This window comes from Pristiophorus japonicus, chromosome 3 (genome assembly GCF_044704955.1).
Source record: "Pristiophorus japonicus isolate sPriJap1 chromosome 3, sPriJap1.hap1, whole genome shotgun sequence".
Taxonomy (NCBI): domain Eukaryota; kingdom Metazoa; phylum Chordata; class Chondrichthyes; family Pristiophoridae; genus Pristiophorus; species Pristiophorus japonicus.
Window position 1 is genome coordinate 289,347,380 of NC_091979.1, and position 26,249 is coordinate 289,373,628.

The 26,249-nt window shown below is 45.4% G+C and overlaps 1 protein-coding gene across 2 annotated transcripts in view; it reads right to left on the reverse strand.

Moving 5' to 3' along the window:
• LOC139260323 (cilia- and flagella-associated protein 46) overlaps positions 1-26,249 on the reverse strand; it is a 681,403-nt gene that overhangs the window by 205,718 nt on the left and 449,436 nt on the right. For both annotated transcript variants that reach the window (XR_011592768.1, XM_070876797.1), the window contains exons 42-44: positions 23,436-23,645; positions 21,017-21,196; positions 13,969-14,136 (exon numbers count right to left, since the gene is read on the reverse strand). Coding sequence is in view for 1 of the 2 variants with exons in the window: in XM_070876797.1 (XP_070732898.1) it covers positions 13,969-14,136; positions 21,017-21,196; positions 23,436-23,645 (558 nt within the window). In the remaining variant the exon portion in view is untranslated. The remainder of the gene's footprint in view (positions 1-13,968; positions 14,137-21,016; positions 21,197-23,435; positions 23,646-26,249) is intronic.

Consider the following 26,249-nt stretch of genomic DNA (forward strand, 5'->3'; position numbering starts at 1 on the left):
GCACAGGCATCTTCCACTCATCTCACTCATCTAAGTGATCAACATTTTGAATTTTATCAGCTACACAATACAGACTTCTCACCCAGTCGAGAAGGCATTATGGCTGATCACAGCACCTAGAATTAAGAACATAAGAAATAGGAGTAGGTGTAGGCCTTTTGGCTGCTAGAGTCTGCTCCGTCATTCAACGAGATCATGGCTAACCCTCTGGGGTAGAGAATTCCAAAGATTCACAACCCTCTGAGTGAAGAAATTTCTCCTCTTCTCAGTCCTAAATGGCCGACCCCTTATTCTGAAACTGTGACCCTGGTTCTAGACTCCCAAGCCAGGGGAAACATCCTCCCTGGATCTACCCTGTCAAGCCCTGTAAGAATTTTGTATGTTTCAATGAGATCACCTCTCACTCTTCTAAACGCTAAAGAATATAGGCCTAGTCTACTCACTTTCTCCTCTGGATAATTTCTCCTCCCGGGAACAGACTGGTGAACCTTTGTTGCATCTCCTCAATGGCAAGTATATCCTTCCTTTGGTAAGGAGACCAAAACTGTACACAATACTCCAGGTGCAGTCTCACCAGGGCCCTATATAATTGCAGTATATAATTGACATCTTTACTCAAATTCGCTTGGAAAAAGGACAACATATGTTTTGCTCTCTTAATTGCTTGCTGTACCTGCATGTTAACTTTCAGTGATTTGGGTACAAGGACACCCAGGTCCCTCTGAAAACCAACATTTCCCAATCTCTCACCATCTAAAAATATTTTGCTTTTCTATTTTTCCTACCAAAGTGGATAACTTCACATTTCTCCAAATTATATTCCATTTGCCACGTTCTTACCCACTCACTTAGCCTGCCTATATCCCCTTGAAGCCTCTTTGCATCCTCCTCACAACTTACATTGCCACCTAGCTTTGTATCATCAGCAAACTTGGATTTATTACATTTGGTTCCCTCATCCAAATCATTGATATAGATTGTGAATAGCTGAGACCCAAGCAGTGATCCTTGCAGTACCCCACTAGTTACAGCCTGTTAACCTGAAAATGACCCGTTTATTCCTACTCTTTATTTTCCATCCGTTAACCAATCCTAAATCCATGCTAGTATATTCCTCCCCAATCCCGTGAGTCCTAATTTTGTTTAACAACCTCTTGTGTGGCACCTTATCAAATGCCTTCTGAAAATCCAAATAAACCACATCCCCCATATCTATTCTGCGAGTTGCAACTATCAGATTTCTCGAACACGATTTCCCTTTCATAAATCCGTGTTGACTCTGCCCAATCTTATTGTTATTTTTGAAATGCCCTTTACCATGTCCTTAATAATAGATTCTAACACTTTACCTACAACTGATGTCAGGCTAGCTGGTCTATAGTTCCCCGTTTTCTTTCTTCCTCCTTTCTTAAATAGTGGGGTTACATTAGCTACCTTCCAATCCACGGGAGCTGTTCTGGAATCTATGCAATTTTGGAAGATGTCAACCAATGCATCCACTATTTCTATAACCACCTCTTTCAAAAACCGAGGATGTGGGCCATCAGGTCCAGGGCATATATCGGCTTTCAGTCCCATTAATTTCTCCAGTATCATTTTTTTACTAATACTAATTTCTTTCAGTTCCTCATTCTCGTGATATTCTAGGTCTCCATTATTTCAGGCAAGTTTTTTGAGTCTTCTTCCGTGAAAACAGACACAAAGTATTTGTTTAAGTTCTCTGCCATTTCCTTATTTCCCATTATAATTTCTCCTGACTCAGCCTGTAAGAGACCCACATTTCGCTAATCTTTTCCTTTTTACATACCTTTGGAAGCTTTTACAGTCTGTTTTTATGCTAGTTTGCTCTCATATTCTATTTTCCCTATTTTTATCAATTTCTTGGTCATCCTTCTAAATTCTAAAATCCTCCCAATCCACAGGCTTACTGCTCTGTTTGGCAACATTATAAGCCTCTTCCTTTGATCTAATACTATCTTTAACTTCTCTTGTTAACCACGTTTGGACCTCTTTTCCTGAGGAATTTTGTGTCTTAAAGGAATGTATATTTGTTGTAAATTATGTATTAATTCTTTAGATTTAAAATCCTAGTTTTGGATTTAACTAAATCACTTTCAAACTTAATGTAAACTTCTATCATATAATGGTCACTCTTCCCTCAGGGCCTCTTTACTACAAGATTATTAATTAACCTTTTCTCATTGCACAATACTAGATCTAAAATAGCCTGCTTCCCAGTTGGTTCCTCAACATACTGATCGAGAAAACTATCTTGTATACATTCCATTAATTCGTCCTCCATATTATTACTGCAAATTTGGTTTGCCCTGTCTAAATGTAGATTAAAGTCCCCATGATTATGGTATTACCGTTGTTATATGTGCCTCTAATTTTGTGATTTATACTCTGCCCTCCATTACAACTACTGTTTGCGGGCCTATAAACAACTCCCACCAATATTTTCTGCCCCTTTCTGTTTCTTAGCTCCACCCAAACTGATTCTACTTCTTCATTTTCGGAGCTAAGATGCTTTCTCTCTATTCTCTTTATGCCATTCTTTATCAGGGCTACCCCTCCTCCTTTTCCAATTTGCCTATCTCTTCTAAGAGTTAAATATCCTGGAATATTTGGTTCCCAACATTGGTTACTTTGCAATCACGTCTCTGTAATGGCTATTAGAACAAACCTATTAATTTCTGTCTGCACGATTGATTCATCTATTTTGTTGTGAATGCTTCGCGCATTCAGATATAGGGCTAGAACCTCCACTTATTTTGTATGCTTAACGCCCACTTAAAACCCATTTTACTGCTGAAATGACGTATCATGCCCATATATTGCCTATTTTGGCACATAATGGAAACTGACGGGCATTTTTAGGAAACTTATTGCTGAGCGTTACTTTCCCCATGTGGTTAACGCCAGGAAAAAATATTGCCGCACGGCCACTTTTTTTGGGCGGAATCATCAGAATGGACGAAATCAATGCCCATATCACCCAGCGTTACTTTTCCCACGGAATTAACGCCAAGATTCAATAATACCGCCCACCCATTTTTTTTTGTCGTAAAGAGTACATTTGGCGAAACTAATGACCAGGAGATCGCCCACCATCACTTCCACCACCTTGCACACATATCGCCCACAATATCGCAGGCCCAAAAAAGCGCCCAGAAAAAGTGGAACTGTTCTGAACATGTCATGTGGTGTGGCTGGCATTTTTAAAATTGGAGGTCGCTTCATTCAAAAGGCTGCCTCAACTTTGGGGTTCCACTCAGCTGAAGGGAACATCTCAACAGACATATTTTCAGACACTAGACTATTGAGGGTTTACTACAGGTGTATTTTAGTGAGGAAATCATTGCTTCTGATCAATCGCTATGATACTTTTAATGCAATGGGGCCACAAAACAATAACTGTGCTTAAGCAGTGTTTCAGATGTCTTGACCACTCAGGAGGGGAGCTACAATACAACCGTGAGCAAGTAGGTAAATTCGTGGTCGTGTGCTCGATGCTGCACAACCTGGCTATCATGAGGGTCCAAGAATTGCCAGAAGGCACCTCAGGAGAGGAAGAGGACGACGAGGGGCTGGACGCTGACCTAGGGCCAGACAATCAGGCTGGGTATGCAACCATGCCCACGACCCCCTCCAGACCACAGGAAAGGGCCCATGGTGGCTACATTGCTGCAAGACTCTTAAGTGAGGAGCTGCTATCTGAACGATTTGCCTGAAAGAGCGTTAATGTGAGTGACAACACTGACACAATGCTGTGTGTGCAGCTCAGACATCAATGGTGCCCATTAGCTTGTTGCCAGTTAAAGTTTACGTTGATTGATAAGTTGTATTTAAACATTTCATAAGTGCGTAACGGTGCAGCTATCTGAGACAATGCGCAACAAGGTTATGTTCAATAACACAAAATTTTATACCAACATTGGTCTGAAATCATAAGTATCACAGACAATAACACCCAATCCCCGCCCACACCCCACTTTTTCCACCATTGACATTAATCAAATGTTCAACATGTTCAGCAACACAGAATACAAAGGCAAAGCAGGAGGGTGATCCCAAGCCCCCCCACATTGCAACAAATTGCATACACCCAGATGGAGATATAACACAGCCATCACATGTGGACATGCAACCTCACTTTCTTTCCCCCTCCCCTTCTCCCCAGCCCTATCCCTTCCCCTCCTTGCTCCATGGCACCTAGCCGAGGAGCTTCTCAGACGGTGCCTCATTGGGGGGGGGGGGTGGATAAAGGCAGATGCGGTCGTTGCACGGGTATGAAAGCGGGGGGTGGGGGGGTGCCGAGGGGACAACATTCTCCGATGCAGAAGCAGGATCTTGGTCCTTGCTCTCATCTGTCATTCGCAGTGGTGGTGCGGAACCTAGGGGTGGAGTGCTGCACTCGGGGACCACTTGGAGGCCTGTGCCAGCAGTGTTCCTGGCTATCGCATCCAGGGCCTCCGCCATCCACGGAATGTTGATGGTCATGGTGGCCAACTATCAGGATATGGCCCCCAATGCTTCGATGAGCTGGTCACCAATGTCTACAGTCCTCCTGGACAACTGTACCATCTTTCCGCTGTCATGTTGCGCTCGTGGAACAGACTTGCCGCGTCCACAAGACCCTCGTGGGGTCGGCGCCGTCCTGGGAAAAAAAGGGGTGCCCTGTGGCGAGGTGCTTGGGGCTGGTACCTCCAGAGTGGAGGCGGGAATGACCGGAGGACCACTAGATGGCCTTGGGGTGGAATAGCTTCTGGAGCGTGGCGATGCAGGTTCCTCGATGTCTGCACTCTCATCCATGGAGAACAGACCCAGCGTATTGACGGGGAGAATCTGAGCTCCGCAACACCAGATGTTGGATCGTCCGGAGAGTCAGGCCCCGCGCCCCCACCTTCTAGCGTCTGTGGCCTTGCCTGGAGCCACACTGCTGGCTGAGCTGCAAAACACAAATGAGGTTATTCGAGGAGAAGGGGGTGCTAGGATCACAAGGTGAGTCCAGCGCTACTCACAGCATATGCACGACAAAAGCACCACCGCTATCAAAATCATCACACACATCACATTTCATGACCATCAACACATTTGCATTCCAATGATTTTCATTAGGCCAGCATTATTTCTAGGACAATTTTAGAAATCATCTATCATATCGGATTGTTCGGATATGAGTGGGTGTAGCATCTATTGACTTCACATCACGCAGTGGTGTAAGCTTTATTCATGTGGCATCACTTCAGAGTCTGCAGATGCATCCGTGGCTGTCCAGGGGTGCTTCGTCATGAGTGTGAGCACCCACTCCTCCATCTCAGTGATGTCGCTGGGGACTGGTGGCCCCCCACCCGTTTGCCTCTGCACGGACCTCATCGTCGATAGCTTCTTCTGTAAAAGGTGACAGGATGACATGGCATGAGATTATTGCATGATATCATTGCTAGGTACTGTCACAGAGACTGATACAACACATAGCCCACAGATGTAATCATGATTATTATGAAAATGATTATTCTTTACCTGAAGACGTACACCGTGACCGCAGGCTTTGAGTAAAACATTCCTGGTAAAAGTGAAAGACCTCACATCTGATGATAGTCACTCATGACTGTTACAAATCAAATTATATAAATTCATAAGTACATGTAAATCAATGTAATACTTACTCTTGTGGATCCCACAAGGTCGTTCCATCGTTTGCGGCATTGGTTGCCCTCACAAACCTCGTTGGTCGCCGATGAGACCACCTCTGCTATCTCGGTCCATATCCTCTGGTATGCCTTTGGGGTGGACTTCCCAGGCCTTCCCTGTGTCAAATCACCCCAGCGTGACTCGACCTCCTGCAGGAGCGAGGCATTTGCCTTGTCCGAGAACCTCCTGGCTCTTTTGTGCCCTCCAATGTACTCCTCTCCCACCTCACTGCTCTCTCCAGCGTCAGTCTCCGCAGCGTGCTGTGTTTCCTCCTCCTCTCTCTCCATTATCGGCCAAATTCGGGCAAATATGTGGTAGTAGCAGCTAATTTCTGTTTGCCGACTTACTGTGAAGCTCTAAAGTCTGCCTCCTTCCTCCCAAAGCAGCCACACGACACCCAGACACGCCTTCAGTCCCTCTGAGCTCCCTCTCTCTCTGTCTCCTCTTCTGCACATGTCATGATGACCCTTGACCTCCTGAATTGCGGGAATCGAGCGTTGCCATGCCGTTGCTAAGGACGGCCACACTTTACGGCAGAAGGTCAAAAAAATTTAACGCTACCGCCCATTTCATACCGCTCGCAGTAACAACCATTTTCAAAAATGGAGACTAGGTGCTTTGAGAATGGGTGAGATGCTGGCGATCTGAAAACCCTTTTTTAATGCACACACTGGAAATAACACCCATTTTTGAGCAATAAGCACAAAAGTGTAGGTTCCAGCCCTACGTGCCTTTAGCTTTGACTTTTTTCTATTTTTCCGAGTCATCTTAGTCACTGATGCCCTGTTACCTTTGTTGCTATCTGTCCCTTCCTGACTCACTGTTTATTTTTACCCAAAACTCTGCTCTGCTCTAGAGCCTTGACTTTTATCTTGCTACCTTTAAATCTACTCTTTCCCAAATTCGCCCACTCCCCCTTCATTAGTTTAAAGCTCTGTCTACTGCCCTAGTTATTCAATTCACCAGGACACTGGTTCCAGCCAACAGGCACCACCTCTTTCCCCAGGACCCCTGCCAGTGCCTCATGAACTGAAATCCTTTCCTCCCGCACCAATCTTTGAGCCATGCATTTAAACCTCTAATCTGTTTGTCCCTATGCCAATTTGCACGTGGCTCAGTTAATAATTCAGAGAGGGGAGAGAAGCGTAGGGGAAATCAGTTAGGATTCCAACTTCTGATTGCTATCCATTGAACTCTGCTGGAAAGTGTGTGTGGACAGGGTTGTGTTTTGCACAGTGAACAGTCTGTTTAACACTCACTGTCTATGCTCACACATGAATAATGATCATTTGGGTGAAGGCTCTGATGCCTGTGGGATCATCTGTCAATAAGTTACCTTCAAAATAGAATGTAAGAAATGGAGCATAATTAGAATAAAAAGCGACTGTTGCCCTGCTCAAAGGCAATCAATAAGGATGTTGTTGCTGCTTGAAATCTAAACTAGATTCAATTCCTTTGGGTAACATCTGCAAATTGTAGGAACTGAATTTGACAAGTGAAGGAATTAATTCCTATCCTCTCGGCTCCAGATTAAATCCAAGGCCGCTGCTCACCACTCCCCGATCGCAGCCTCGATGCCCACCACCTCACCGTCACCCCCCCGCCCTCACCCCCAATCGCTGTCCCTTTGCAGGTCGCCCCCTCTCTTTAAATATTTATGTGAGAGTCACTAACGGTGAAGCAGTGGCTGAAATTTCAAGGCCCTTTGCTGACGAGCTGCGGATGCACTATTGTGTTGTTGGAGAAACATTTTCGTGTTTCAGGTTTTGACTAAATTTAACTTGGCTGATTTTTGTGCACATTTCAACAGTTGTGTAGGAACCAAGAGCTAACGATGCACTAAAAGGACTAATACAAAAGCAAATCTCTGCGGATGCTGGAATCTGAAATAAAAACAGAAAATGCTGGAAATCTCAGTGGGTCAGGCAGCATCTGTCGGAAGAAAAACAGCGTTAAGTGCCTAACTGAAAGATGAGGTGCTGTTCCTCGAGTTTGCGTTGAGCTTCATTGGAACAGTGCAAGAGTCCTCGGACAGAGATATCAGAGGGAGCTATCTTAACTCTACTTTTTCTCCCCTTGTCCACTCTCTTCCCACCTACTCCTCTGACACCTCCGTCACTTTAACAGTTTCCAGTTTCCTGGCCCCAACCATCACCTTTTCACCATGGATGTCCAATCTCTTTACATTTCCATCCCCCACCAGGATGGCCTGAGGACGCTCCACTTCTTCCTCGAGCAGAGGCCCAACCAGTCCCCATCTATCACCACCCTCCTCCGCCTGGCTGAACTTGTTTTCACATTGAACAACTTCTCCTTCAACTCCACTCACTTCCTCCAAATTAAAGGCGTTGCTATGGGAACCCGCATAGGTGCTAGCTATGCCTGCCTTTGCATGGGATAATTGGAACATTCTTTGTTCCAGTCCTACTCGGGTCCCCTCCCTCACCTCTTTTTCTGGTACATTGATGACTGTATTGGTGCCGTTTCCTGCTCTCGCCCTGAACTAGAAAATTTCATTCACTTTGCATCCAATTTCCACCCTTCCCTCACCTTCACATGGTCCATTTCCAACTCTTCCTTTCCCTTCCTCAACTTCTCTGTCTCCATTTCTGGGGATAGGCTTTTGACCAGTATCCACTATAAGCCCACTGACTCCCATAGCAACCTGGACCACATTTCCTCCCAGCCAGCATCATGTAAGGACTCCATTTCATTCTCCCAGTTTCTCCATCTCCATCGCATGTGCTCTGACGACGCCACCTTTTACACTAGTGCCTCTGACATTTTTCTCCTCTGCCATGGTTAACCGTGTCCATTCTATTTCCCGCACCTCTGCTCTCACCCCTTCCCCTCTCTCTCAGAACCACGACACGGTTCCCCTTGTCCTCGCATTTCACCCCACCGGCCTCCACGTTCAACGCATCATCGACTGCCATTTCCACCACCTCCAGCGTGATCCCACCACCAATCACATCTTCCCCGCCTCTCTCAGCATTCCGAAGGGATCGCTCCCATCCGTGACACCCTGGTCCATTCCACAATCACTCACAGCACCACCCTTCCCACGGTACCTTCCCATACAAGATCAGGAGATGCAACACCTGCCCTTTTACCTCCCCCTATCCCACCAGGGCCCCAAATACTCCTTCCAGGTGAAACAGCAATTTACTTATACTTCTTTCAATTTAGTATACTGTATTTGCTGCTCACGATGTGGTCTCCTCTACAATGGAGAGACCAAGCACAGATTGGGTGACCGCTTTTTGGAACAACTCTGTTCAGTCCATAAATGTAACCCTGAGCTTCCAGTCACCTGTCACGTTAATTCTCCACTTCACTCCCACCCTGATATCTTTGTCCTCAGAATCCTGCACAGTTTCAATAAAGCTCAATGCAAGCTCGAGGAACAGCATCCCCTTGTTTCAGTTAGGCACTTTACAGCCTTATGGACTCAACATCGAGTTCAACAATTTCAGAGCATAACCTCTGCCCATCATTGGCTCCCGCAGCCCCCGCTCTGCCCCACCCCCTTCTCGATCTGATGTTTTTTTTCTCTTTGTCTCCAATGGCAGCAGACCATTATTCCACCATTCACATCCTATCGAGACTAACCTTTTTGTAAATCCTGCCATTACTATTTAAATTCAACCTATCATCGCTTTTGTTTCTCTAATCTCTCCTGTCTTCCACCCTATCAAAGACCTTTCTTTTTGTTTTTTCTTCCCCTCCCCCTTTCAGTGCTTCTTAAGAATGTGTTTTTGTCGAACATTCACCAGTTATGATGAGGTGTGGTCGAGCCAGGGCTTTGTGCAGCTGCAGAGGGCTGGCAGCAACCATGGAACAGTACCAAGGGAGGTAGCTTATTACTGACTTTCATTTTAAACTTTTAATCAACTTGGGAAAACTTTTAAAACTTCGGGAGAAACTTTTAAAACTTCTGGAGAAATTTTTTAAACTTCTGAAGAAAATTTTTAAACAATGTGGAGGAACTTACAAGAATTATTTTCTTTCAAAAATCTTTATTAAGGAATTGAATACTGTACCCCAATCTAACTAGAAAATAGTTTGGTGTGTTTTATTAGCATCATTTTCAGTCATTTGAAACCGGATTACTCATGACGATGCCTGGCGAACAGGTGTGCCGGGACATCACCCCCCACCCCTGCAGAGGGCCTACATCTCTCCAGCAGTGGGCTCTCATCCCTCCAGCGGCGGGCCTACATCCCTCTCCTCGTTGACAGCTGGACCGGTCCTTCCCCACTGATGACCTGGCCTCTTCTACTGGTGAGCATCACGGCTATGACTCTTCCACCCTCCCACTCCTTGCTGACCTCCCACCCAGAACTCCAGCAGACAACTGACTGTCCTAATTCCTGCCCTCAACCAAGCCTCGGGCCATCTACCATCAAGGGTGCTACTCGGCGCCGAGCTTGCGGCCAACATCTCGCCGTAGGCAATTAGGCTCATACAGCAGTGCCTGGTCTCCAGCCGTCTTGGACCCCCTTGCCACTGGACCAAGACCTTGCTCAGCTAAGCCCGTGTGGTGGCCGGTGTGAAACGGCCACCCCACGTTAAAAGAACTCATGCACAGGCAGCTTCCATTCCGTTAACATGAAGTTCGGGACCTGGAACATCAGGACCCTCAGGGACAACTCCCAACAGCGACAGGCCGGAACGCCATAGTTGCCTGAGAACTTAGAAGCTTTGACATCGACATCACCACCCTAAGCATTACCCGGTGGGCAGGGAAAGGCCAGTCAAGGACCAAGGTGGAGGTTACACCTTTTTCCGGAAAGGAAAACAAGAGGAAGAACGGCGCCTTAACGGAGTCGGCTTCGCCATCAAAAATGAGCTGGTCGACCGCCTCAAAGACTCCCCCTGCGGGGTTAACGAATGCCTCATGACTCTTCGACTCATCCTATCCCGGAACCGATAAGCCACAGTCATCAGTGCGTACATCCCAACACTCGATGCAATGGATGAGACCAAAGAGGGTTTTTATTCCAACTTCTAAACATCCTTGTCCCGCGTCCCCGCGGGCGACAAACTGACTTCAATGCCAGGGTCGGCAAAGACACAGCCCTCTGGGGAGGTGTGCTTGGCAGAGAGCGGGTAGGGAAAGCCAACTCCAGTGGTACCCACACTCCTGACAAAATGTCTAGAACATGAACTTCTCATCACCAACACCCTGTTCCGCCAGAGGGACAAATATAAGGCCGTGGCAACAGCCTCACTCTAAACACTGGTACCTGGTCGACTATGTCATCGTCCGAGCCAGGGTTCGCAAGGATGTGCGCATCACCCGCGTTATGACAGGAACTGATGACTGCTGGATGGACCACCACCTAATCTGATCCATCATCGACATTAACATAGCCCCAAAGCGGAGGGGACAGCAGAAGCAATGCCGCAAAAAAGTCAATACCAATGGCACTTAAAGACCCAGCTGAGAGCCCGATACAGCCAGTGCCTCACAGCTAATCTGGTGTGCCTTGATGACCTTTAGATGCTGAATGCCCACAGCTCTGGGTTGCCCTCCAGGCCTCCATAACCAGTGCCTGCGAAGAGACACTTGGTCACTCAACCGGAATATACCAGGACTGGTTTGATGAGAATGATCAGAAGATTCAAAAACTAATAGATCGCAAGCGCAAAGCATTTCTGAGCCTCAAGCAACAACCCAACTCGGGAGCAGCAAAGCAACATTACAGGCGGCTCAAGGCCGAGATCCAACAAAAAACCCGGGACCGAAAGAACAGATGGTGGATGGAGAAAGCACACGAGAGACAACAACTGGCCAACAGCCATGATGTGCAAGGATTCTTCATCGCAGTCAAGACCACCTACAGTTCAAACTCCCAAGGCCCCACCCCACTGCTGGCCAAGAACGGGGAAACACTCATGAAGGACACAGAGTCAGTCAGGGCCTGCTGGAAGGAGCACTTTAAAGATCTCCTCAATCGAGACCCTGCCTTTGACTCAAGTGTTCTCGATTCCATTCCGCAGCATGCGACCCGCCACCACCTCCGTGAAACCCCAACGTTGCACAAGGTAGGATAAGCCATAAGGCAGCTCGAGAACAACAAGGCTATGAGAGCAGATAGAATCCCTGCAGAGGCGCTAAAGTATGGCGGAGAGGCGCTGTTAGCGCGGATACATGACCTCATCTCTCTCATCTGGGGGGAGGAGAGCATGCCGGGAGATATCTGAGATGCAGTGATCATGACCATCTTTAAAAAAGGGGACAAGTCCGACTGCGGCGACTACAGTGAAATCTCCTTGCTATCAGCCACTGGGAAAGCTGTCGCTAGAGTTCTCCTCAACCGTCTTCTCCCTGTGGCCTCCCGGATTCACAGTGCGGATTTTGTCCCCTACGGGGCACAACGGACATGATCTTTGCAGTGCGACAGCTGCAGGAAAAATGCAGGGAGCAACGGCAGCCTTTATACATGGCCTTTTTTGACCTTACAAAAGGCCTTTGACACTGTCAACCGCGAGGGTCTATGGAGCGTCCTCCTGCGTTTCGAATGCCCTTAAAAGTTGGTCAACATCCTTCGCCTGATCCACGAAGACATGCAGGCCGTGATCCTTACCAATGGATCCATTACAGACCCAATCCACATCCAGACCGGTGTCAAACAGGGCTGCGTCATCGCTCCAACCCTCCTCTCAATCTTGCTCGCTGCCATGCTCCACCTCACAGTCAACAAGCTCCCCGCTGGAGTGGAACTAAACTACAGAACCAGTGGGAAGCTGTTTAAACTTCATCGCCGCTAGGCCAGGTCCAAGATCACCCCAACCTCTGTCGTTGAGCTACAGTACGCAGACGATGCCTGCGTCTGCGCACATTCTGAGGCTGAACTCCAGGATATAGTCGACGTATTTACTGAGGCGTACGAAAGCATGGGCCTTACATTAAACATCCGTAAGACAAAGGTCCTCCACCAGCCTGTTCTCGCCGCACAGCACTGCCCCCCAGTTATCAAGATCCACGGCGCAGCCCTCGACAATGTGAACCATTTCCCATACCTCGGGAGACTCTTAACAACAAAAGCAGACATTGGTGAGGAGATTCAACGCCACCTCCAGTGCGCCAGTGCAGCCTTCGGCCGCCTGAGGAAACGAGTGTTCAAAGATCAGGTCCTCAAATATACCACCAAGCTCATGGTCTACAGGGCTCAGAGGCATGGACCATGTACAGTAGATACCTCAAGTCGCTGGAGATATATCACCAACCATGTCTCCGCAAGATCTTACAAATCCCCTGGGAGGACAGGCGCACCAACATCAGCGTCCTCATCCAGGCTAACATCCCCAGCATTGAAGCACTGACCACACTCGATCAGCTCCGCTGGGCAGGCCACATAGTTTGCATGCCAGACAAAGCAAGTGCTCTATGCGGAGCTCTTCATGGCAAACGAGCCAAAGGTGGGCAGCGGAAAGTTACAAGGACACCCTCAAAGCCTCCCTGATAAAGTGCGACATCCCCACTGACACCTGGAAGTCCCTGGCCAAAGACTGCCCTAATTGTAGAAAATGCATCCGGGAGGGTGCTGAGCACTTCGAGTCTGAACACCGAGAGCGTGCAGAAATCAAGCACAGGCAGCGGAAAGAGCATGCGGCAAACCAGTCCCATCCATCCCTTCCCTCAATGACTATCTGTCCCACCTTTGACATAGTCTGTGGCTGCCGTATTGGACTGGTCAGCCACCAAAGAACTCACTTTAGAAGTCGAAGCAAGTCTTCCTCAATTCCGAGGGACTTCCTATAATGATAATGACGAAGGGTCATTGACCTGAAACGTTAACTCTTTTTCTCTCCACAGATGCTGCCTGACCCACAGAGATTTCCAGCATTTTCTATTTTTATATGCTGAAAGTACTGTTTTGAGTACTCCAAAGGAGGGGATTACATGTGGCTCAAGAAAAAGGGAGTGGGTAAGATATCAAAATGCCTTGAAGGGTAGAATTTAAGTATTTTCCCCCTATTGATAATAAGATTTATTGTTGTATAAAGTATATCAAATGAAGAACTATAGTTAAAGCATTGTATACAAGAATGACTAAAAATAAATCTGGATTTCAAGTATCAAAAAACTCTTCAGAGGATTATAATATGGAAACAGAAAAGTCACGTCATTTCTTAATAAGAATGCAGTCACACTGAGGGAAATGAGCTTGTTATCCAGTTGATTTTAAGTAAAAACAATGCATGTATTAGGAAATAAATAGTGACATGTTAAATTTAAGTGATCACTTTCAGTTACTGTACCTTAAAATTTGTTCTAAGTCTTTCATTAACTGTGCTGAGCATATTTTTCCTGGTTCCATCCTCTTGCAGTTTTTGTTGAAGAGTTGCTAATGCTGCAAGTTGGGAACTGCTGGTATCAAATCCTGCCTTGATCAAGATATCTTTCATCACCACTGATGCTGAGCAGCTCTGAAACAATTTCAGAAGTAGTTTAAATCTTTTCAGCTCATTTTCAAAAATCCCATAAAAGCTGGATCATAATTGCGCTGCAAATTTTCTGCAAATGTACTTTTTATGTGGTTCTCTCTCAAGTGCTGTGCTCGTCATATTTTAATGTAAAGCATCATCATTGTTGTTCTCGACTGGAAGGGAAGGGCACTGTGAATGACTGTAAAGCTGGGAAAGTTGTAAACTTGTTGACTATAAATAAGAAATGTTTTACACTAGATCAGCAGCGCACATCTAAGAAAAACACAAGAAGTTTATTTCTATTAATTTCTTTAGTTTAAAAAAAAATCTTTGTTATCCTTATGGATTAAAAACAGAAAATGTTGGAAATACACAAGTCCAGAAGACAGATGAGTATTCTGATTGTGGTTCTTAAACTCAGAGTCCAACCTAAAATATTAGCATGTCTTTTCTGCTGACTAGTTTATTGTGTATTCCAGCATTTCATTTTTATTTCAGAGTTTCAGTATTCAAAATTGTTCTTTTTCTCTCTATTATTCTTGTTGTCCTCCTTCTTCCCTAAAGCATCTTCTAAATGCAAGTGTTTACAAGTCTGTGATGGGGCTAAAGTGAGTTGAAGAAATGTTCATTTATATTATACTGCATTCACATTTACTGTTGCAGGGGTTGGTAGGATACATTTTATTTCAATGCATTTGCAGAGACTCTGATTGAACGAGAGCTAGAGCCTGCAGATAAATAATACCAGGCGGGAAACGCAGTGGGAGAGAAAAAAAGAGAATGAAGGAAAAATAGATCATTTACTTAGTGATGGTACTGTTCCTCTTTCATATTACAGTCAGATTAAGTATTCATTTGATGTTCCAGTACCATATGTGGCAGAGAAGGATTACGGAGAATGCACTGTTCCCTGCTATTCTTTCACATCTATAGTCAGAAGGAAATAACTTGTATTTCTGTAACACTTTCATATCCTCAGAATGTCCCAAAGTATGTCATAGTCAATGAATTACTCTTGAAATATAATCATTGTTGTTTTGTAGGCAAACAAAACAGCCAATTTTGGCATAGCAAGCTCCCACGAATAGCAATGTGTCCAGTATGACCAGTTTATCTGTTTTGATGAAGGAATGTTGATCAGGATACTGGGAAAAAGTGACATGGGATTTTTTATGTACACCTAAACAGGCAAAATCGGCCTTGGTTTAATGTCTCATTGGAAAGATGGCACTCCATCTGAGCTGTACTGGTCGGTCAGCCTAGAATATGTGTTAGGTTTAGTTTATGTACTCAAATCCTGGAGTGAGGCCCCAGAGGAAACTTCAGACCCAGAGATGTGAATGTCACCACTGAGCCAAACTGCCTCTTAAGCTGACAAGTAAGGACCTGACTCCTGTATATCATAATATAGAACCATTTCAATGCTGAAAAAAATAAACCATTTGTTTCCAGTTCATATATGTGGTATAGCATTTTTTGCTGACAGTCACAGGTAGAATTTAAGTATGGTAGTGTTCAACCTGCTTATGCTACCATGGAAAATGAAAATTATTTTAACAGCAAATAGAATTATTTCAAAGATTACATTTTCAAGTGAGATCAAGAGTTTGCACAGTGCATTAAAGTAATCTTACTCTGCAATTTACATTTCCAAACTAGGTTTCCATAGTTAGGTTTTATTCATTTTATCTATTTTGTGGAAATTATATTTTAAATTATTGAATATTTAGGGAAATTATTTTTCCTTATGTTAAAAATGAAAGATATATAAAAGTAAATAAATTTAAATGGTAAATTTAGATGAAACAAATGACCAAAGGTAGTTAACCATTAACCCTATTCCTTCTAATGAATCATACTCTGTGTGGAAATGTATTTTTATCTAAGCTGATACCACGCGGTATTTTTGTGCCCTTTGCAATATATAACAAAATGGAGTCCTGGTCCTTCCAGAAATTTCTGCATAAAGCAGTCGGCTTGCATAAACAGCTAAACCTGGCTTGAAATGGCTGATAGCCACCAGACAGCTAGGAGACAAGTCCTGCTGAAGACAAGTACCACCCGTGGTGCTTTCCTATTGTCTATATGTCACCAGTTCCACTCCACCCCACCCTTTTCGAAGTACTCAAACCACAAGCCATTATCTCTTGTAGAGACCTCATCCATTTGATGCAAAAAGATAACTGACCAGGAAACTGGACAATCCTGACACAATGCAAGGCAGGTAATAGCTCATTACCACACTCTCATCGAGTGATGGCCGGCTGGCCAACTAATAACCCTGACAAAAGGAAATATCTGGAAACCATGTCAGGACAAGGATGCAGTAATTAACTCTTTATCTGTATTCACTGACTGCGAGACAAAGCCAATACACAGGGAGAGGCCATAACTTGGGTTTTACTGTATAAATATCTCGTGAAATTGTACCATTGGGGAGGTGTTCACTTAGCCATTGACTGAGTGTGACCTTTCCCTTGCTAGCAAGTAAATTAAAGAAACTTCTGCCGGAGCTGAAGATGTCGGAGTCGTTTATCGGAGGTCGAGATTTCAACATCTGCCAATGCCACTACACTCCAACATGCTTAATCTCCCGTAGGGTCAATAATCACAGGTTGATCCAGATATAGTTTATTTACTTACTGTGTACTTTTCTTCTTACCTTTCTTCTTCTTCCTCATTCTTGTTCTGTGCTATTAACTGTTTGATTACTTCGAAGTTACTAACCTATTACCTTATTATATTTGTTTCTATATAAGGTTAAAGGGCAAATTGTAGTTGCATAGGGCTAGAAACTCCACTTTTGTGCTTATAGCCCAAAAATGGGCATTATTTCCGGCTTGGGCGTTAAAAAAGGGTTTTCAGAGCGCCGGCTTCTCACCCATTCTCAAAGCACCTAGTCTCCATTTTTTAAAATGGGCATTACCGCGAGCGATATGAAATGGGCGGTAGCCTTAAATTTTTTTGACCTTCTACCATAAAGTGTGGCTGTCCTTAGCAATGGCATGGCAACGCTCAATTCCCGCGATTCAGGATGTCAAGAGTCAACATGACATGTGCGGAAGAGGAGACAGAGAAAGGCAGCTCAGAGGGACTGAAGGTGTGTCTGGGTGTGGTGTGGCTGTTTTGGGAGGAAGGAGGGAGACTTTAGAGCTTCACAGCAAGTAGGTAAACAAAAATTAGCTGTTACCAGACACATATGTGACCGAATTTGCCCTATAAAGGAGAGAGAGGAGGAGGCATCACAGCATGCTGTGGGACTGATGTTGGAGAGAGCAGTGAGGTGGGAGAGGAGCACATTGGAAGGCCCAAAAGAGCCAGGAGGTTCTTGGATGAGGCAAATGCCTCCCTCCTGCAGGAGGTCGAGTCACGCTGGGGTAATTTAACACATGGAGGGTGTGGGAAGCCCACCCCAAAAGCATACCAGAAGCTATGGACCAAGATAGCAGAGGTGGTCTCGTCAGCGATCAACGAGGTTCATGAGGGCAACCAATGCTGCAAACGACGGAACAACCTTGTGGGATCCGCAAGAGTAAGTATTAAATTGATTTACATGTACTTATGTATTTAGATAATTTGATTTGTAACAGTCATGAGTGACTATCGTCAGATGTGAGGTCTTTCACTTTCACCGGGAATGTTTTACTCAAAGCCTGCAGTCACGGTGAACGTCTTTAGTTAAAGAATGATAATTTTCATCATAATCATGATTATATCTGTCGGTTATGTGTTGTATCAGTGTCTGTGTTGTATCACGCAATGATCTCATGCCATGTCGTCCTGTACAGAAGAAGCTATCGACGATGAGGTCCGTGCAGAGGCGAACGGGTGGGGGGCCACCAGTCCCAAGCGACATCACAGAGATGGAGGAGCGGGTGCTCACACTCATGGGAAAGCACCCCTGGACAGCCACGGACGCATCTGCAGACCCTGAAGTGATGCCACGTGAGTAAAGCTTACACCACTGCGTGATGTGAAGTCAATTGATTCCACCCCCACTCATAACTGAAAAATCATATATATGATTTCCAAAATTGTCCTAGAAATAATGCTGGCCTAATGAAAATCATTGGAATGCAAATGTGTTAATGGTCATGAAATATGATGTCTGTGATGATTTTGAGAGCGGTGGTGCTTTTGTCGTGCATATGCTGTGTGTAGCGCTGGACTCACCTTGTGACCCTAGCACCCCCTTCTCCTCTAATAACCTCATTTGTGTTTTGCAGTTCAGCCAGCAGTGCGTCCCAAGGCAAGACCACAGAGGCCAGAAGGTGGGGACGCGGGGCCCGACTCTTCGGATGATCCACCATCTGGTGCTGAGGAGCTCCGATTCTCGCCCGTCAATCCGCTGGGTCTGTTCTCCATGGATGAGAACGCGGACTTCAAGGAACCTGCATCGCCACGCTCCAGGAGCAATTCCAACCCAAAGCCATCTAGTGGTCCTCCGGTCATTCCCGCCTCCACTCTGGAGGTACCGGCCCCAAGCATCTCGCCACAGGGCACCCCATTTGTCCCCAGGACGGCGCCGAACCCACGGAGGTCTTGTGGACGCGGCAGGTCTGTTCCACGAGCGCCACATGACAGCGGAGAGAAGGTACTGTTATCCAGGAGGACTGCAGACATTGGTAACCAGCTCATCAAAACATTCGGGGCCATATCTCAAAAGCTGGCCACCATGACCGAGTACATTCTGTGGATGGAGGAGGCCCTGGATGCGATAGCCAGGAACACTGCTGGCACAGGCCTCTCAGTGGTCCCTGAGCGCGGCACTCCACCGCTAGGTTCCACACCACCACTACGAATGACAGATGACAGCAAGGACCAAGATCCTGCTTTTGCATCAGAGAATGTTGACCCCTCGGCACCCCCCGCTCAAGTACCCGTGCAACCACCGCATCTGCCTTCATCCTCCCCCAATGAGGCACCGCCTGAGGAGCTCCTTGGCCAGGCACCATGGAGCGAGGATGGGAACGGGTAGAGGTGGGGAGAAGAAGGGGAGGGGAAAGGAAAGTGAGGTGCATATGATGGCTGTGCTATATCTACATCTGGGCGTATGCAATTTGTTGCAATGTGTGGGGGTTGGGAACCACCTTCCTGCTTTGCCTTTGTATTCTGTGTTGCTGGACATGTTGAACATTTGGTTGATGTCAATGGTGGTAAAAGTGGGGTGTGGGCGGGGGTTGGGTGTTATTGCCTGTGATACTTATGATTTCAGACAAATGTTGGTATAATATTTTGTGTTATTGAACATAACCTTGTTGCGCATTGTCCCAGATAGCTGCACCGTTACACACTGGTGATTCCTTAACATGAAAAGTTTAAATACAACTTAACATCAATCAAAGTAAGCTTTAATTGGCACCATTGATGTCTGAGCTGCACACACATAGCAGTGTGTCAGCATTGTCACTCAATCAATGCTCTTTCAGGCAAATCGTTCAGATATCAGTTTCTCATGTAAAAGTCTTGCAGCTATGTAGCCACCACGGTCCTTTCCTACGGTCTGGAGGCAGTCGTGGGCATAGTTGCATAACCAGCCAGATTGTCTGGCCCTAGGTCAGCGTCCGGCCCCTCGTTGTCCTCTTCCTCTCTCTCCTGAGGTGGAACATCAGTGCCTTCTGGCAATTCTTGGCCCTCGTGATAGCCAGGTTGTGCAGCATCAAGCACACGACCATGAATTTACCTACTTGCTCAGGGTTGTATTGTAGCTCCCCTCCTGAGTGGTTAAGACATCTGAAGCGCTGCTTAAGGACAGTTATTGTTTGGTGGCCCCAGTGTATTGAAAGTATAATAGCAATTGATCAGAAGCAATGATTTGCTCACTAAAATACACCTGTAGTAAACCCCCAATAGTCCAGAGTCTGAAAATATGTATGTTGAGATGTTCACTTCACCTGAGAAGAACTCCAGAGTCAATGCAAACTCTCCCGAAGTTAAGGCAGCCTTTTGAATGAAGCGACCTGCGATTTTTAAAATGCTAGCCACACCACTGGCATTCGTTCAGAACAGTTCCACTTTTTCAGGGCGTTTTTTTGGGCGAGCGATATTGTGGGTGATATGTGTGCGAGGTGGTGAAAATGACGATGGGCGATCTCCTGGGTGCTAGTTTCGCCAAATGTGCTCTTTACGACAAAAAAAGTGGGCGGGCGGAATCATTGAATCTCGGCGTTAATTCCATGCGGAATGTGACGCTGGCCGATATTATAGGCGTTGATTTCGTCCATTCTGATGATTGCGCCCCAAAAAAGTGGCCGGGCGGCAATATTTTTTCCCAGCGTTAAGCACATGGGGAAAATAACGCTCGCCGTAAGTTTCCTAAAAATGCCCGTCAGTTTCCATTTTGTGCCAAAATGGGCGTTATATGGGCGTTATACGTCATTTCAGCGGTAAAATGGGTGTTAAGTGGGCGTTAAACATGCAAAAAAAGTGGAGGTTCTAGCCCATGGCATTTTAACATTTTGTTTGAAAATGACAGTATACTTTTCGTGCCACACTATTTTGAAATAGCTAATCAATGTCTCGACAGAATACAAATGTCCTTATAGCAATCACTGAAATTGTGAGGACGAGAGGGAATTGACATGAGACTCCCAAGGTTGAACAGTAATCAGAGATGCAAAATTCCCTCCATTATTTCTGATTCTGACATATTGATAAGTTTGTTTCAAAATAACTACTTTGCATACTTCATATACTTCAAATATTGGCTTAAATGACTGATGATTAAGTAATTAAAATTGACCACAATGTTTAGCTGATGAAATAAAATTAGCAATTAAGATAATATTGCACATTCTGTGTACAGTATCTTTATTCATCCATTATGTTAGGCAAAGTCAAAAAAAGTCAAACATGCATGAATTATAATAAATTACCATACCTGATGTAGCGCTAAGTATTGACTTGCAGAAACTGGATCAAATTGGCTAAAACATTCAACCATGTCGAGACTAGCTGCTGCTAAGATATTAGTAAGCTTGCTGTTCAGTGCCAAATTCATAGACTGGATCAAAACTTCACTGGCATGTGCCAGATACACCCGAGCTATGGCTCGTTCTTTCTTTAAAATGAACAGAAAACAACACAAGAGTTAGCAAATTCTAACTTAATTCTGTTCAGGTGAAATATACTTATGAAAATATTACAAAAACCTACAATGTGGAAAAGCAATTTAAAAAAATGAATAGAATTTTAGCATATATAAATCATGATAAGGTTTGATGATGAGGAGTGGAAGGCAGCTCCTGTGGAGCATAAACACCGGCATAGACTAGTTGGGCCAAAAGGACTGTTTCTGTGCTGTACATTTTATGTAATTCCACAAAATCAGAACAATAAAGTTCAGGTCTGCAGAAGCTCATCATCATCATCATAGGAAGTCCCTTGAAACAAGGGTGACTTGCTTCCACGCCAAAAAAAGGACGAGTTCACAGGTATTTCAATGAAGGACCCAAACTACATCCTGAAGGGTGGAAGATGTCTGCATGAATTTTTTTAACGTGGGGTGGCTGGTGTACACTTGACAGAGCTAGGTCTTGGTCCAGTGGCAAGGATTACCCAAGACAACTGGAGAGGAACATCAGCGGCAGGTTGGGGCCATAAAAGGAGCGGCGAGCAGCGACCATGGGCAGCATGGAGACATGCCATTACAAGGTACAGTGCGAGCTGGTGCAGGAGGGCGACGGCTGTGAAGAGTGACGTCATCAAGATCCAGGTCGGTGATTAGAGCGTGGGCAGATACAGCAGGAGCAGTGAGGTCAGGGCGAAGGAGCGGCGAGAGACTGCAGAAGCTACACTATTTTCCAATGCACTAATCATACCACTGACTAACTACTGTGCTCAGTTCTGGTCACTATGCCAAAAAGGACATATGTGCATTGTAAAGTGTGCAGAAAAGAGAAACAAGACTGATCCCATGTGTAAAGGATGAGCAAAAGGCAAAGATTAGAGAAGCTCAAGGTTTACAATGTAGAAAGAAGATGGTCAAGGAATGACCTTGGCAAAATACATAATATTAAATAGTAAAGATAAGGTAAATTCAGAATGTTACTTCAAAGTGAGGAACACAGTACCAGAACACAAATTTAAATTCATAAAAAATGAATTTAAAACTGATATTAGGAAGTGCATCTTTGCTCAAAGAATGATAAATGCTCAGCCAGGTGGTGCAGTAGAGATATAAACATTGGGCATGTAAGAATTGGCGTAAACATCGACAGCATCAGCGTAAACATTTTGGACTTTAAGTTTTGGACTTTGCTTTTTCATATTTCAAAAGAGCTGACAGCATGAACTAGGACTGGCTCGGGTATGTTCCACAGGAATACATATCAGGTGGGCGGGGATAGTCTGGGATGGCTCATCAGTAAGAGATCAGGTAAACTGGTCCGTGCTCAAGCCATCGAAATGATTGAGAGCTTCGGAGAGCTTCGGAGAGCGGGAACCTCAGGACAAAGGAAGCTATTTGGCCACCCAGCCTCGTTGGAGCCTTTATCCTGAGGAACAGCCCAGTAACAAAGGCACAAGCTGAAGATGTGATTCATTGCTTTTAGTTGGACTGCCTCAGACAAATGACAGGTTTTTGGCACGAGAATTCAGAAGCAGTTTGCAGCCATCTCTCTCTCTCTCCTCTTCTATGCTTGCTTTCTTCATTCAACGCACTCAAGGACCGAGCACTCCGTCTGGGATGGAGAGAAGAAACCACCATCTACGAGCAAAGAGAGCCTGGCTCATCGGGAGAAGAAGCGAGTAAGCCAGAGGGGTAACTGGTGAGCATTATCCCATTCCTCACATCCTTAAGACCACCGCATAGTGTGAAGGGGTGTGGTGTGTCCCAAACAAGCCTTAGGGGTTTAGTAGGGAGGTTTCTGCGTGGAGCACAATCTGTTGGACAGATTCGGTGGTGCTCTATTGAGCCAAGCAGGAGTGTTTTAATCATGGGTACTTCGCAATAGGGGCCTGTTCAGACGGGCCAGTGTTGTGTGTTGTACTGTTTGTTTGTTTTACACCACCGGGGTATGTTTTACTGGGAGCAGGTGTGTGCTTTAACTTGAATAAAAACACTCTGACGGTTGAGACCGAAAGATCTGTCTATAACTGTATAATCTGTTCACTACTGTAATTCCTGGGTCTAGAACTGTTGTAAGGGGGGTGATTCAAAACCACCAAGGGCAAAACCACTTACAATGTTCAAAATATAATTGGATACTGAGATAGGAATTAGAAAATTGAGCTTTATAAGCTTTCTAATCCCCGACTTTTCTTACATTCTTAACTCACTGAATTAAAGTAGATATTACCTTAAGTTGTGCAGCCTTTGCAGCACATTTTACTAGCTGCTGATTCGAAAGCTGCAAATCTGCATGCTCATGTTTTGATTCAACTTGTTCATTTTCTTCCTGATCTGTGAGCTCTAATTTGGCATGCTCATTCTTTGATTCAATTTGTTCACTTTCTCCTCTAAGTGTTTCTTGCTTTGACAGGCCATCTTTATGTTCCTCTTGATCATGCTATAAAAAGATTAACAAAAAATGAAGTACTTTAAATATTATAAATCTTCAATTACAAAGAAATATATTCGATATCGGAGTTGATTTATATGCCATTGCGGAATAAGACAATTTTTAACACAAATGAAGTACAAACCATACAACAAGTTAAAACTCCACAGGAGATCTGCTGGTCTTTATTTTAATTATTCATTCTCGGGATATGAGCATCGCTGAAATGCCTGGCATTTAATATTGTTGCAGCTGCACGCATCCAGGTAATTGGAGAATATTCCATCACACTCCTGATTTCTGCCTTGTACAGCGTAGGGAGGCTCTGGGGAGTCAGGACGGGAGCCATTTGCTGCAGAATACCCAGCCTCTGACCTGCTCTAATAGCCATAGCATTTAAGTGGCTTGCCCAGCTGAGTTTTTGAGAATTAAAAGATGCTTTTAACTGAAAATTCTGTTAATAATAAGTTGACACACAAGTCTGGTTGGACATACATCAGCCTCAGCCAGTACAAAGCATGCGGGTTTGCTCTCCGTTTTCCAGGTTGCACAAATTCCCCATTATAAATGGCAAAGTTATGCAGCACACTGCAGATGCTGCTGAACTCGAATGTTTTGTTTGGGCCATGCGGTGTGACCCCACCTCATGTCCAGATGTCAGAAGTGCTATTTCGCATGCCGATCAGATGTTCCACCAAAATTTCGGTGGATGCGTGAGCATCATTTTATTTTCTCTTGACCTTGATGTGGGGTTCCTAAGTGGTGTTAAAGCAGCAAATGGTAGACCTGGTGCCCCAACAGCCAAGTATCCATTGTGCCTGATATTCCTTCAAATAATTAACTCCTTCAAGATAAAAGCATTGCAGCTGCTGCCAGCATATCAGGCAATCATCTTCATTATTTTGTTGTAGTGGCCCGACACCACCAGGGCATGAGTCACATGGAATTCTTTGTGATTTGTAAATGCCACATTTTTACAGTTGACTATGAGTGCCATCAATGAGGACCTGCAGTTTTGTGAACCCAGCCAGCTGGTAGAAGTACTGTGCTCTCTCGTGTTGTCTCCTACTTTCCATGAACAAAGTGACATTCATGTTGCCTGTAGCAAACAAGGCTTTAGTGCTTGATGCACCAGTGGACTGACATTTGACTGACTTGGCAAATATGACCAGTGGTAGCTTGAAATGATCTGGCTAGATAAAAATTCAATGCAATGATGACTTTGACCATAATGAAGGGGAGTGCTCCTGTACTGGATGTGGGCTTTGGGCACAACTCAGTGACAGCCTCTTTGCTGAAGCTTATATGTTAAAGTCAGTTCTTTTCAGACATATTACTCTTCAGATATATTTCTCTTCAGACATACAAGTCCTGAGCCACCTGCAGGCGGGCACCAAATGATTGAGTTGCAAATACCCCTACCTTTCTTCCTGCCACAGAAATTCCTCTTCCTTCTCCAGATAAAGGACAGCCATTGGCAGACACAATGCATTGTCCAGACTGAGCATTGTGCTTGCAGTCTCGGGGCAACTGACGGCAGCAAAAATGTTGCTGTTGGAGATGTGTTTGACACTGTCAACCGCGAGGGTCTATGGAGCGTCCTCCTCCGTTTCGGATGCCCCCAAAAGTTCATCACCATCCTCCGCCTGCTCCACAGCGACATGCAGGCCGTGATCCTTACCAATGGATCCATTACAGACCCAATCCACGTCCGGACCAGGGTCAAACAGGGCTGCGTCATAGCCCCAACCCTCAATCTCCTCGCTGCCATGCTCCACCTTACAGTAAACAAGCTCCCCGCTGGATGGAACTAAACTACAGAACCAGTGGGAACCTGTTCAACCTTCGTCATTTCCAGACCAGGTCCAAGACCACCCCAACCTCTGTTGTCGAGCTACAGTACGCGGACGACACCTGCGTCTGTGCACATACAGAGGCTGAACTCCAAATCATAGTCAACGTATTTACTGAGATGTACGAAAGCATAGGCCTCACGCTAAACATCCATAAGACAAAGGTCCTCCACCAACCTGTCCCCGCCACACAGTACTGCCTCCCAGTCATCAAAATCCATGGACAACGTTGACCATTTCCCATACCTCGGGAGCCTCTTATCAGCAAGAGCAGACATTGACGAAGAGATTCAACACCGCTTCCAGTGCACCAGTGCAGCCTTTGGCCGCCTGAGTGTTTGAAGACAAGGCCCTCAAATCTGCCACCAAGTTCATGGTCTACAGGGCTGTAGTAATACCCGTCCTCCTGTATGGCTCAGAGACATGGACCATGTACAGTAGACACCTCAAGTCGCTGGAGAAATACCACCAACGATGTCTCCGCAAGATCCTGCAAATCCCCTGGGAGGACAGACGCACCAACGTTAGTGTCCTCGACCAGGCCAACATCTCCAGCATTGAAGCACTGACCACATTTGATCAGCTCCGCTGGGCAGGCCACATTGTCTGCATGTCAGACACGAGACTCCCAAAGCAAGCGCTCTGCTCGGAACCCCTTCACGGCAAATGAGCCAAAGGTGGACAGAGAAAATGTTTCAAGGACACCCTCAAAGCCTACTTGATAGAGTGCAACATCCCCACTGACACCTGAGAGTCCTTG